Genomic DNA, 14974 nt, shown 5'->3' with positions numbered 1-14974 from the left:
CTTATTAGCTAATTTTCTTAAGAAAAAATGTGTTTGAGGGTAGGAAGTTTTATTAAAATTTTGGAAAGATAAAGGAATTTATATTTAAATCAAGTCTCCCTGCAACCAAAAAGAAAGTCACAAATTTATTGTTAGACATTTCTGATAAAGAAAGTGGATATGAATAAAGCTCTAACATCAAAGTGCCTGGGATAGAATCACAGCTTTACCATTAGTAGGAATCACTGCATGACCTTGGGGAAGTTACTTCATGTCTCTAGGCTTCAGTTTCTTCATGAGTAAAATTAAGGTAATAGCATCTATCTCATAGGATTATTTCTGAGGGGGATTATTCCATTAATTCATATAACTTGCTTAAAATAACATAACAATAACTAATTAATTAATGAAAAGATATCTAAAGGCCTTGTACCATTTCCAAACTCATAACTCATAACTTGGTGTGACTTGGTCTTTGTTCCTTACTCTCTTCTCAATATCTCTTCCTTCATTCTCCTACCAAATTTCTATTTTTATTCTTATTATGTTGTTAAATACAGAGTAGTTTCACCATCACTTTTGTGGCCTTAGCTATATATTACTAATAGCCTTGAGAGTTACTGCTCCAAGTGGCTTATCGAGGCATTTTCCTAAACTAGGACATTCTGAAAGAGGAATTCTGAAAGCAATTGACTTTATACACAAATATGTATTATACATGTTTGTATGTAAGGCAGTTGCTTCTAGAATTCTTTGTCTTGTGTGTAGGTGTATATACAATATCCTTAATTCTTAAAATGTATTTTGATCCAATTTAGCTGCACATCTTTGAAGGTAGTACTCTAATGTGTCATCACACTTTGATTGTGTGACTGACCTTTGCTCAAGGTCACTCACTAAGGGAAGAATAGGGATTTTAAATAGACACTGACTACTCTCCAAAGCCCCTCTTTCTACTATATCTAGCCAGTTATTTGTGATCTCATTTAATTCTCACAGCAATCTCTCAAGAGGTTGACAGTATTGTTGTCACTTTTTATATTTAAGGAAACTGAGGCTTAGAGAGGGTAAGTGAGTTGAACAAGATTGCAGCTAGTAAATGTCAGAGCCCAGATCAAACAGTCTGACTTTTGCAGATCAACTATTTAACAATTATGCTATATTAACTACCACTCCAAAATAAAGGAAGTCAGATAGACAAAATGGGACATCCAGGCTAAATATACATTCAGGATTATTTGTTCTAATATATACTACATACAGTTGCATTTAAAAGATAAACAATTCCCTGTAGGCCGTGCTACCTTGAACAAGCCCGATGCGATCTGATCTCAGAAGCTAAGCAGGGTTGGGCCTGGTTAGTACCTGGATGGGACACCACCTAGGAAGACCAGGTGCTGTAGGCGTAATAAATAAATAAATAAATAAATAAATAAATAAATAAATAAATAAAGTATTGTAAGCTGACAAGGTCCTTGCAATCTGTGAGGTCAACCAAGGGTTACCTCGCCTAAAAATAAAACATAAAAGAAAAACAATTCCTCATAGGAATTCTACGGGATCCATTGGAATGCTAGCAATTCAGTGAAACTTATTTATGGAATACATGGAATACTGAATTAAAAATCATTTGTCTCATAACATTAGCTTTCCTGTTTGTTCATAAGATGCAAATGAAATGTTAAGGTTAAAAGCAAGGGGGAGAAACTACTTATTTTAAGAGGAAAAATATAAGCACTATACTCTAGAAAACTGTTACTGTAATGTAAGGAGAACCAGGAGGGCAAGTAAGTCGGGCGTTTGACGAACATCACAGCTGAAGATGGAGTTTAATAGTTTAATAGGATGAAAAGAGAATGAATTTAAAGATCAATGTGTGTGTGTGTGTGTGTGTGTGCGCGCGCGATTGTTTTATTAAGCTTCTCCTGACGCAAATTTCCCTCACGCCCATCTAGCTGATAACTGGAAGCCTTTTGATGAAGCACAGTAGGAGAGGATCACTAGTTGGCGTTCTCTGCTGGAGACTAGCCTCACGGAAGGGTGACCCTGTGATGCACGAAGGGCTATTTAATGCCCCAGCGAAGTGGCTCAGGGACCAATATTTTATTAAGCTTCGGGGATGAGAGTTGTGATCCCGCATCCCTGATTTAGAGATACTTTGGGCTCTGACGGCTCCACCCCGGTGTTCTAGAGGAAAAATATTCTTTCATGCCCTCTGCCTGATTTGAAAGCAGCACAGCTTCCCGATGTTCCGCCTGGGAGGTGGTTCAGTCTTTAGAAATTGCTTGAGAAGCTTGTCCATCTGCTGGGGGTGCCTGACTTTCTGGAACGGACGAGGAGAAGCTTGGTTTTTAATCTGAGTAATTTAAGAAATTTCTGTTTGTAACTTAAAATCGCCGCTTAATTCGAAGTAAAAGAGACACATGCTCTGGCTTTGCAGACGTTCGGAAAATCCGTGTGACGAAGTACGGCCTAGAAACTCCTGATTTAATTTCCTCTGGGAAAGAGTAAATATTTTCTATTTGGTACTGGGCAGTGCAGTGAAGTATGTGCCTACAAAAGAAGGTGTGTGTGACAGGGCGGCGGGGGTGGGGAGGAAGGGGCGGAATCAGCTCAGTACGTGGGGAGCCCCCAGCCAACCCGTAGCCAGTCCTGTTAACTGCCAGGAAGGGAGTTTCCACCTGTGCCACCTCCTCCAACCCCTTCCTTCCTCCTTCGTTCCCGCCCTTGGACCCGAAGTGCGCGTCCCGCGTGAGTTTTCCACCCCCACCCCCACTACTCTCTATATGGGCGAAAGAGGCTGCCACCTCACCGCGAAAAGTCCCCGAGTAGGGAGTCAACGCTATGGGAGTCTTGGGGAACGAAAAGGGCAGTCTGGCTTTCTGAACCGCGACGAGGCTGTGTAGGCAGTGTCAACTGAGAGGCTTTATCACGAGGGGAACGCCACAGAGAAGTGGCACTCCCCGCGCGGCCCACCCGAGCGCGCGGCTTCTGCGTCTGCTCCCTATTGGCGGGTGTGGCTCCGGGGGCGGGGCCACGAGAAACCCCGCCCAACGGGCTTCTGCAATCCGTGCGCGCGCCTACCCGGCGAAGTTCCGGACCTGGGCAGTCTACGACTCGGTCCTGCAGCGCCTCTAGGCTGCGGATCCGCGCTCCAACCACCTGCTCTGCGCTGCGCCCTGGAAGCTGGGAGAAAAGGAAAAGGAGGGAGGAGGCGGAGGGAGGAGGAAAGAGGCAGCTTACACACGCCTTCCAGTCCCTCCACTCAGAGCAGCCCGGAGTGCTGCTGCCACCGCTGCTATCCTTGCTGCTATCACCGCCACCGCTGCTGCCACCTGAGGAGACCGACTGGACCCTCCGCGCCCTGTTGCCACTCAAGGAGATTCCTTCCTAGCACCCGGCTTTTTTATACGCACTGCCACTACCATTATTATAATTATTTCAAGAGAAGAGAAATAGCAGACCAGGAAAAAAGAACCACGTATACCTTTCCGAATTATTCAAGTGTCTCCCGGGAAAAGAGGGTCGCCGGTCTCAGGAGGAGCAGACAAGAGGGCCAAGGGCGAGTGTTGAAAGGGAGGGAGGAGGAGTTGGGGCGCTGCGTGGTGGAAAGTTACGTGAGGCGGAGACCCGAAGGTGCAGCGCCACTGCTCAGGGGGCGGTGTGTCTGCGAGAAGCCGCTGCCCCTTGTGTCCCGACCTGCGAGCGCTCCGGCAGCGTGGGGAAAGGAACGACGCCCCCTCCTGCAACGCAGACTCTTTTGGTGGCCCCCTAGGAGGAGGAGGAATATGGCATCGAAGGCGGCCCCCTCCTGCCGTCTGGTCTTCTGCCTCTTGATCTCCGCTGCTGTCCTCAGGCCAGGTGAGCAGAGACCTCGGAGCAGCCCCAGACCAACGTGGGCTTAGGGGCAGTTTCCCTTCGTCCCTGGCCCGGGCCTTACACCGACTGGGTAGTGTTCCCAGAAGCGTGGGGGGAAGTAAAGGGATGGCAGTGTCAATTACCTATACCTCACATTTGGGCTCGGCCGGTTGGCTCAAGTTTGGGCAGAGACTGGGGGCACTGGGTAAATTTCCAGGAACTTTGGGTGCGGCCGGGGTCAGGGGTCCAGGAACCCGCAGGCAGGATCGCCTTACTCTCTCCCCTTCTGCTGGTGGCTGGCTCCTTCCTAGGCAACGAGCTCTCGCCCGCTGATAATCCCTCCAATCCCTGGACCTCAAAGTCCACAGCACTTCGCTCCGGGCAGTGTTCCTTTCGCTTAGCTCTCTCAGGCAATAACTGGCGGCACTTTTTAATGATAAAATCCCCTGGTAACTTCCCCATGTCATGAGGTGAAGAGGCGTTGGGAGGGGTAGAGGAAAAGGGGACTTTAATCACTCGCGTAAAAAATCCTCCTAAAGCTTAAATTGTGATTTGGACACCTCTGCCTTCATTGTCTTGGTAGAGACAGGAAGAGAGTCTAAGAAGAGAGTGTAGGGGTGGCGGCAGGCTAAGGACGCAGCCTGAACTAGAACATAAGCAGCTAGGTTTGTGAGACCTCATTGAGGGGTTTGCGAATTTTTCAAGACCCGTGATTCAACCTCAGGTCTCAGTTCTGTACTTAGCATTAGAAGAAACAAGGCAAAATCCCCCAAAACTAAAATGTCTCTCTGGGAATCCCTTTCCTCACCCCTACGGCCGTCCCCTAGCTCTGTCATCCTGAGACCTGCGGATGGCTGACAGTAGTTGGTCCTAACAGCGCGTTCTGCGTTCTCGCCTGTCAGTTGACAGAGCATCAGGTTCATTTCCTCGCTAGACTTGAGGATTTTTGGAAAATTTTTCTCCCTTTGAAGTTTTGATCTCTCACCCTTCCTAGACAGTTCCAAGTAAAACTCCTACTTGTTATTTCGGCTTCTGTTTGTTCTTTTACCCATTTCCTTAGTTTTTATCAAAGAAAAACTCACTTCCCTTTCGCATCTTAAATTTCTGAACCGCCCTTCATTTGTTGGGGCCCTTCCAAGTTGAGGCCAAAGAAGAGGTTTGAAAGCCTCTGGATATTTCCCAGGATAACGGGGAAAGTGAGGCTAGGGGCTAGAGACTTGAGGATCACAAGTGTTTGTGAACTGCTGCTGTGTGTGTTTGTGGTGGTAATGATGCAGGGGAGAGGTGTGCCCTCTCGCGATCTCTTTATTAAAGTTTACATTTCTGTGTGATGTAAAGCGCTCACCTGCTATTTTGAGGCTGGAGAAAGAGGTATCTGTGCTGTACCTCCGGCTATAGGGCGGGGACTGTAAAATGCAAACTGGACCATCCTTAAAGCAAGTGGAGCGGAGTAAGAATACCCGGGAGGTCGGGCGGGGAGATCTCTTTGGATTTGGCACAGTGTAGCTTTCTCTTTTTCGTAAGCCCAGTGTCGGATGTGGGAAGGAAGGGCACTCACTCTGGACCCAAGGGGAAAGAAGGGAGGACGAGAGTGATGTAGTTTGTAAAATACAAAGATCCACAGGCCCACAGTTTTCAGTATAACCTTCTCGCCACTTCGAAAGGGTAATCTCACCTACAGTCCCACCCCGGGAGCACAAGCAAACGCCCAGTTTCCTTTTCTGTATGGTCGCGCTGGTATTATTTTCAGTGGAGCCACCACAGAGGACAGGTTTTTTCGCACATTTAAAATGGGGTGGGTTCCACCTTCAGACCCCCTTAGTGGTGATACTACTGGCGCGTGAGCTCGTGTTTCTTCTCTGCACCCAGCTGCGCGCTTTCGGAGAGCGTCAGCCGGGCTCCCCCAGGAGTCTGAAGCCTCAGCCCCTAGGATCGGTAGTTTTTTTTAATGTATCCACCAGCACATGCGCTAAGTTCTCGGTGAGGTGACAGTGTGTTTTAAAAGATAGGATTGTGGCACTAAAAAGGCCATGTCGGGACTCAGGAGGAAAGTCCTGGACAGCAAGTGCGCCTTCTTCTGAGATCTCTGCAGAGCTGAGTCCGGTGGGGATGCAAAGCCAACGGCTGGTTTAGTCAAAGGGACTAAGTTACTTCCTTGCCTGCCGCCCTTCATTTCCGGAGCAGTTTGTAATAGTGTGTCCAGACCTACAGGACAAAATTCGAGTTCATGAACCTGATCCTGCAGATCTTTTGGTCTGTAGTCCTTACATAAACGTTGATTCATTTTAGGTATGGCATACTTCTGTTCTGAAGGGAAGGAAAATTTGTATATGAACCATGAAAACTGATTTGGGACTTACAAAGGCAATGAAGTATGTGCGCATCTTCAGAGGAGCAAAGAATCTCATTATTCTTATAGAAAGAGCGTCAGCCTGTGGTGACATTTTGTATTGCTTTAAAAAAGGCTTTCCTTGATTATTTACAACAAGGAGGTGGGGTCCTGCAGTTAACTGTTTCTTCACTTGGATCATCTGTGTTCACTCTTCTCTGGCATTTTTCTTCATTGCTCACTAATATAGGTTCATTCTAAGACATAATAACACTTAAAGCTTTTTTTCAGTGATATTACGTTCAGAAAGAATTGGTTTATTGCAGTAAGGCCTTGGGAAAAGCATCAACTCAGAGACTTCTTGAGCTGAGATTATAAAATTTATTAATTTAAAAGCTACAAACTGCTTAATAACCAGTAGATATTGTCCTTTCCTTGATGATTTAATTGATCCAATAAAAATTACAATTTAATAGGTTATTATTTTCAGTAAACTACCTTTTCTATGCTTGGCTCAGGACCATCTACCTTTAGGCATCTTGAGCAAGTCATTTCACTCTTGGACTTCAGCACTCTCGTAGGGAAGGAAAACAGTGAACTAGGAATCTTCTTTCTGAGACAGCTGTAGCTCAAAACTCTGTTTCTAATGACTGAAGATTAAAAAGCTGATTAGGGCAAGGCAGAGCCATTTTTCTGTATTTTTCTAATGCTTTCAGATAGTCTGAGTGGACACAATCCATGTAAATTGTTTTACTAGAAAATGTCAGTGGCTATATTGCTAACTTTCTATCTCTTTTCCTAGTTTTATAAACTCATTATAATATCTTGTGCTTATTCCTCAGTAGGCCTGTATAGGACTGTTTTAAAAAAAAAAATTGTGATAGAGGGGAATTAGTCTCCCATTCTCCTGAGTAAAGAGACCCCAAGAGTGGGAAAGGTTTTTAGATCTCAAAAAAATCAATTAGCATAACCTATGCCTTCTGGAACTTTGCCTCAAAACTTCACATACAGTTCCTAGAACAAAATATAAATGACAAAACCTTATATATACACCCCCAAAATGCTCTTAAACAAAGAAATTGATTTGCACTGTACCATGGTTATGAGTGCAATATAGAGATAAATAGAAGATACTACTGCTTTCCTCGTGTTTTCAATTCTATACCATTCCAAAATGTTTTCATGACTAATCTAAACAAAAGTTGGATTCCAAACTTTTTCTGACTTTACAGAAAATTTAAACTATCCTGTCTTTTTAAAAAGAAATTTAGAAGGGAATCTTGTTTACTGTTGACTTATTAAAAAGAAAAAATCAATAAAAACTTACTTTAATAGTAATAAGTGTTACCAGAAAACTTTACATCTTAGGGTCAGAATATATGTGTTTAATTTTTAGCTATGCTATATAAGAATGTTGTGACCTTGGGAAAGTTATTTTTCTGCTCCTTTTAATTTTCTCCCTATTAATGCATGTTTTGATTAATAATTCCCTTGCTCAGCATTTTGAACTCTTCAAGTTAAGACATTCTCTATTAAGACTTTTACTATATTCTTAATAGAATAACACTCTTTATTGTACTTAATTATCATGATCATTTTATAAAAAGCAGGCAAAATGTTTTTTTTTCTTCTTTTTCTTCTATTCCCAAGTTTTCACACCATTAAACATAGGCATTTGTAAAATTGAACACTAAGTTGCCAGCAATACTTGGTATAAAATGGCAGTATTTTGTCATATAATATTTGAAATGTTTTACAATCACCTTGTTTTATATTCTCAAGCACATCTCTTTCTGTTCTGGCCATTTAATTTGCATAAAACATCATCAAAGAGGCCTAGCTCTCTGAAGCCCTTAAGTCAAGTAGATACATGTAATCTATATGTTACTCTCCCAATATGCAGGAGAACAACATAGGCGCAGCTATGATAAGAGAGTCTCTCTGTCCCTTTGTGCATACATAGAAAATTAAATTTAACTCCTCTCAAAATTCTTCATTGTTAGATTTTCACAAAGATACATTTCATTTCTTACATATGAATGTATGTGGCGTATTAAGAAATGAGTTAACTCACTGGAACATTAAAAAGAGTTTTCATGAGAGGGGTTGGTGATGAATCAATATTTATTTGATTATTACTTTTGGATATCAATTTCTTTTCAATAAGAAGTGAAAAAGACCAGAGAAATGTCCATTTATATTTCTCGTTAATTTTTTGTATCAGGTCAGAATTTTCCCTTTACTGTGGAGATGAAAATCAAGACTAAAATATATCTTCTATATTTAAGAAAAGGATTATAGGCAATTTGATAAGGTTAAAGTGTTAACATACATTTGTAATTACTGATGTTTTCATTCAGCTAATTTTTTCTGTTTAAACAACAAAATTTATATTCTCTCTCTTCCACCATATTATTAGATGGAACACCATATATATTTAGCTAGCACGAGTTCTAAATGTGCTGTGGTATTCAGCAATTGTTTTATGGTAACCTATTATCATAAGCCATTGTTATAGTGTATGTTCCAAGAATGAAATTAGCTTTTAGTGCTGCTTCTGTTACTTATCCAGTCAGTTCTCAATTATCCAATACATTTAAGAGAATATCAGAGTTATGCATGAACCAAAACAGTTTCTAATTAAAGAATTACTTAATTTGACTTTGAGTTGAAGTACTTTAATGAACATGCCTGTGTCTGACCTTCTAAGAATTCATAGTATTACATCATAATAAAACTAAACTGTGGGAGAACAGATTAATCAGAAATTAGACAGATGCCCACTTTTTCTGCCTTGTTTCTCCTTCTTTCTTTTCCCTAAAACTTTCTCCTTTATCACTTGATAAAATATATAGCCCGGTATATCCAAGACAGTTCTGTTTTACGCCTGATGTCCTGATTCAGTTATTAACGGTATCCTATTTTTCTCTCAAAAGTGCAGTTTGGATGACAAATTATATAGTTACTATAATTATTATGCTTGTCTATATGTATGCCTTAGAGTACTTAACTGTAAGACATGAATTCATCATCCTGACTACTGCATGTTTCTAAACATTTGTTTTTTTTTTTTTTAATTTTAAGCATCAGCTACAGTGAACTATCAATAAGAGTTATATGCTCCTTTAATGTCAAGTATGACAGAGAGGCAAGGTTATAGCCTAGAACCCCAGAATATTGTAGCGAGTGTAGGACATTAAGGATCTCATGGATTGGAGTGGAAACAGAATTAACCTGATATGCCAAGAGAATAATGGTGCTTGAAATTCACCTGAGAGCTATACTTAGCTGTAGAGTATTTGGAGAAGGCCTGTTTCAGTCTAATCCCGAAATCCTTTATCAGCCAATTACACACTTTCCATTCTGTTCTTTTATAAGATTTCTTGGTAGCTTACTATCAATTTGGGTCTAAAAAATAATTTCAGGGGTGTCCATAAAATTGAAGGAAGCCCCAAGTCTTTCTGTACATGTAAGCTGCAGTTGTATTAGTTAGCAATGGTGACTTGACTTGAGGCAGCCAACAATATGGCTAGTACAGTTAGTATTCCTAATTAGGCACCCAAGTGTTATTTGGTTCAGCTATCTCTGAGTGTTTTAGTTACTCAGAAAGCCCCAAAAGTAGTTGGAGATAAAGACCGGTGAGAGGATATTATCTAAGCACACAAGATAAAGAATATCACAGTGTTGTCCTCTTTAATATAAAAGAATGAAGGAAGAAGGCATTGTCTATTGTGGCTAAAACTTTTGTGAGCATATTCCCAAGTATTTCCCTGTTAGTGGGGAGGTTGCTGGGTATAGAATTTACCTAGCTCTAAGTCAATCAAAAAACATGCAAAGAGGTCTAACTACTCTTATTGAATTTTCGAGCCACAATCTATCAGTCAGTTATGCCACATAATAAAGTACTCCAAAACACTGCTTTGAATCAGCAACTATTTTACATGTACACTATTGTGCAGGTTGACAATTTAGTCAGGACAGTTGGGTGTTTTTCTGATTTTAGCTGGATGTCTCCATTCTGCAATAGTTCACTATGAGTCAGACAGGGCAGCTTTTCTTTTGGGGGTTGGCTGACTGTTCAGGGACAATCGACTCCTCTCCCTGGTGTTTCATTCTTTAATATGCTTTCCGAGGCTTATTCTCTTGGTGGAAGCCACATTTTGTTGGTGAAGACAAGTCCCATGCTCAGCTCAAATTCAAGGGTGGGGAAGTCATCTCCACCTATTGAATGGAAAGAGCTAAAAATACTTCACAAAAGGTATGGATAAAGACCAAGAGAAAGAATTAGGACCATTTTTGCAATCAGTTCACCTCTCACACAATATTAGTGGGGGATGTAGCAGCAGCAAAGACCCTACTGCAGATCCTTAGCCCCATATTTACAATTTTCACCCTCCTCTTCTAGATCCTTGGGCAAGAAATATGACAGTTTATTAAAGCTCAAGCAGTGTCTAGTAAGAATGCTGTTTTCTACTGTTCAAAACTTATCTTTCCCTGAAATAAAGTCATAGAAAAATTCAGTGTGTATGAGTGTGTGTGTGTGTGTGTGTGTGTGTGTGAGAGAGAGAGAGAGAGAGAGAGAGAGAGAGAGAGAGAGAGAGAGAGAGAGAGAGAGAGATTGAAGGGTTAAAGACATACAATATGCAGTTCATGGTCAGAAGCTAAAACATGATAGAAGACGGGTTGTTGGAAAAAAGAGAAGATGCCTTGGAACAAGACATTCATCTTGTTCAGTTCTCTTACTTGACAGCTGGAATAGAGAAGGCCTCAGGTTAAGAGATTACCTAAAATTCAATAGCAAATTAGCCAGCTTTCAGAGACAACAGTGTTCTTAGTTTCATTTATGCCTAGACTCATAGATTCAAGGTTTTGGAGCTATAAAGAACCTAAAATTACTTAGCTACTTGCCTAAGGTCACATTGTGGGTTAATTCAATAGTAAAACTTGTGTGAATTAACAATTCCACATAGTTAACAACATGAAATAAATACTCTGTTTATTGAGAGCTCAATATGTGCAAAGCACTGTGCGTGGTGTTAATGCCATAAACTAGTTCCTATCACTCCAAGACATTGTATCTTCTCTGGGAAAGAGACATCAATCAACTCATTCTATAATTATTTACTAGAAGTTTTGCTAAATACTACAAGGACAAATAAAGAGAATTTTACATCAGAGTGGCCAGATTTGGCCTGGAGTTTAGGAAAAAAATCAGAAAGGTTCTTTTAGGAAGTGATATTTGAGGTACGTGCTGGGGAATAAGCAAGCTAAATGGTATAAGTGAAGACCTAAGGTGGGAAAGAACATGGCTTCTAAGTCCTGGAGGTGACCAGGAATTCCTTGAAGTTGTTCAAATACTTTCCTGTAGTTTCTCTAGTTTACTTACTAGTTGTGGGGTTCAGAAGAGGATCGCTTTGATATTTTTCATATACTCAGACACTAGCAAATATTTGCATATACATTGCCCCCCTTTAAAAAAATGAAATGGGAACATTCTATATTCACAATTTTGTACCTTTCCTTTTCCACTTAGCAGCACATTTTGGAGATGAAGAGATTATCCCATGTCAGCACATATAACTTTACCTCAGGTTTTAACATAGCATACTGTATTTTATTGTATATACCATAATTAATGTAACCATCTCCACGATTTTTGAAAATATAGATTGTTTCTGATCTTGTTTTATTATAAACAATACAGAAATGAACATCCTAATACAAGTTTTTATGCATATGTACAGTTATGTTGGCAGGGAAATGTCCTGGAATGAAATTACTGAGTTAAAGAATATATGTATTTTTCATTTAGAAAGAAATTAGAAAATTACAGTTCAAAGAGTACATATTTTATTATATATTTGAAAGTTGCTAAGAGAGTAGGTCTTAAAATTTTTTCATCACAAGAAAAAATGTAATTATGTATACAGTGATGGACATTAACCAAACTTATTGTGATAAGTAGTTTGCACTATATACATATATTAAAATATTATGTTAGAAACTTAAAACTAGTACCATGATATATGTCAATTATCTCAATAAAAAGTATATGTTTTTAAAAAGTTCCAACAAAAGTATATTGGAGTGCCCCTTCATCATACTTCCTCTATAATTTTGTATTATTAGTATAACTTAAAAAACAACAAGAACAACAGGATAACAGATTGGTTTTTATTTATTTAAAGCTTATGGAAATATTAAAATTAGAGAAGTAATAGACATGCACACTCACTTATAAGGCCAAAGCTGTGGATAGATTGGTGCCTATGTTTGTTATACTTGAGATGGGGCCAAAAATGGGCAGAAGTGCATTTACAATGAATTATTGTCATTGCTTTTTACACATAAGATGTCTAACTTTTAAAACATAAACTATGCAATTATAAGCCATATTTTTTTTTCCATTTTGGAACATTTATACCCTATGGAAACCTTAAGAATAGTTGAAATTGTTTTTTATTACATAAATGGTTTCTAGATATTTATGTTAGTTTATTGTTCAGTATACATTGTGTGTGTGGTCTAACTAATGCCATTTTGTAAACCCTGTGTAATAGGTATTGCTAAAGAGACTTTAGTTACTTTTAAGCGAATCATACTTTGAACAATTCTCCCAACAAGCTTATTTTAACAGACTCATCAAAATTGTTTATGAGCTGAGAAAAAGTACTATCTTCTGTAAATTTATTTAAAAAGTCAGTGCCATTAAATGTATTTCACCCTGTAGTTTTTGGACCTATTATGGAAAGGAGTAAATATTTATTTTATAGCCACTTTGATACAGAAAAACCGTAATAATATGTATATGAAATTTTCAACAAGAACATGCTGAAGATATATATTTTAAAACATAGCAACAGATACTTGTAATGGAGTTACAATATGCACTACTGTAATTTCATGAATAAGTCAATTTCCGCCTAACATTTAGTTTTAAGTGTTCGAACTTGTGGCATTTATACTTTATTCTGCAAATTTTTTCTCTACCTAGATGGTAAGTATGACATTTTTCAATAAAAATGTTTACACCATTTATAAGACATATATTTTATATTTTTGCAGAGATGGGCATGATTCTAAATATGAATAATGCTTTTGCTATCAGATTTAAGAGTAAAATGTAATACATATTTGGAATTACCCTGTTGGATTAATCCCATACTCAACCCAACTCCAGTGGACAATAATCTAGTTCTCAAATAGAAATTTTCTTTTAGAAATGGCTGTTTAGTGTAAGATAAAATTGCTTTTCTTATCATCATAGAATAGAAAATAAATATCTGTTTATTAAAACAAACTGTATTTGCTCAGCTATTTTTCTCTTTTCTGATAAGAAGTATGTCTTCTTACTAAAATAAATGACAAAACAGTAAAAAAGAGCAGAGTTTCAGGGTATGCTTTGGAGGTTATCATGTTTGTTTACAAAGGATTTGAACTGACTGAGTAGTGATTTTCTTATGGACAGCATGGCTATAGATCAATGATATTTAAAAAATAATAATTATCTGTTTAATTTTTATAGATTGTCAGTGTGCACAGATTTCACAGACTGTCAATATAGAGCACAGATTCTATTGCACAAGAGCTCAAAACTGGGGCTATGGATCAGAACATTAGTTTGATTCCTAGCTCTTATCTGTTTTCTCATTTGTAAAATGAGCATGGCAATACTACCAAGTTCATGGATATGAATATTCAAAAAGGTAATGAGTGTATAGTGCACTTTTCAGTTTCTGGCACACAGTGGACTCTCAACCCATAATAATTACTATGAATCACATTTTTCAGTAATTATAATAGTTAATGTTAGTTTAGTCATATCAAAAAAGTATGTGAAATACTTCATTTTACTAATTGGAAGATATATCTCAGCTTCATCTGAGTACATTTTTTGGATTTCCAGAACAAAATTGGAATTAATATTCTTATTAGGATATTTCAGATTCCCAATATATATCAAGTAACTTTTTAGTTTTATCAATTCAAGAAAAACAAACAAACAAACAAAACACAAATTGAAAATTATGGCTTTAAAATATAATTCCCACAAAGACCATTAAGAAAAAAAGAACACATGTTTCAAAACTATAAGCATATATGTAATTTATGATAATAGTCTATGAAATTGATATTGTATATGTGTGTCTATAATTTAAAAGATGTTAGACCTTAGAAAGAGAAAAAAATTTCATGTTTATTATAATGGAGTCATTATAATTAATTATAATGGAGTCATGATTAATTATAATTTTGAATATAAAGCACATTTTCTCAGCTGCCATTCAATAGAAGGAGTTTCCCTACTTTCTTTTAATTAGCACTGTAGGATGCTTTATTTATTATGATTTTTCTCTAATTTAGTAGTGAGATTATTAAACATAATTTTAACATTAATGGTGTTTGGGAAATTGAACAATATTCTTCTTTCATTAATGGAATTTTAAAAATGCTTCTACAAATAATTTATATTTTAAACTCTAGTTCTTAGTTCTTTCTGCTCTTTGAATAATAGATTGCTGAAAGAAATCAAAGTAGGTATACACTTGAGAAACATACTTCGCTCTACTATAGCAAGGCATCACTCTAATATAGCAAGTGATAAAATAATGACTTTTGTTATTACTTTTGTGTATCTGTTAAATTAAAACAGATATTGGAATAGAAAAAAATAGCTGGTATTTTTCTCAATTACTTTGCCTATATTTTTAACCAAATGGTTAGAGATTTCTACATGGAAATAGGCTCTACTTATGTCTTTCCCTCTTATTTTCCCAAATATCCCCTTGATTTAGATAACTCCAATTA

The 14974-nt window shown here is 38.3% G+C and overlaps 1 protein-coding gene across 3 annotated transcripts in view; it reads left to right on the top strand.

The window, feature by feature from the left end:
- Positions 1–3027: 3027 nt before the first annotated feature.
- ALCAM (activated leukocyte cell adhesion molecule) overlaps positions 3028–14974 on the top strand; it is a 177950-nt gene continuing 166003 nt past the window's right edge. The window contains exon 1 of one of the 3 annotated variants that reach the window (XM_016151496.2): positions 3028–3840. In XM_016151496.2, coding sequence (XP_016006982.2) covers positions 3768–3840 — 73 coding nt within the window. In that variant the 5' untranslated portion in view covers positions 3028–3767. The remainder of the gene's footprint in view (positions 3841–14974) is intronic. The other 2 variants (XM_016151495.2, XM_016151494.2) reach the window with 2 other exon arrangements.

This window comes from Rousettus aegyptiacus, unplaced genomic scaffold (genome assembly GCF_014176215.1).
Source record: "Rousettus aegyptiacus isolate mRouAeg1 unplaced genomic scaffold, mRouAeg1.p scaffold_m13_p_4, whole genome shotgun sequence".
Classification (NCBI taxonomy): domain Eukaryota; kingdom Metazoa; phylum Chordata; class Mammalia; order Chiroptera; family Pteropodidae; genus Rousettus; species Rousettus aegyptiacus.
This window is presented reverse-complemented; position numbering and strand designations above follow the sequence as displayed.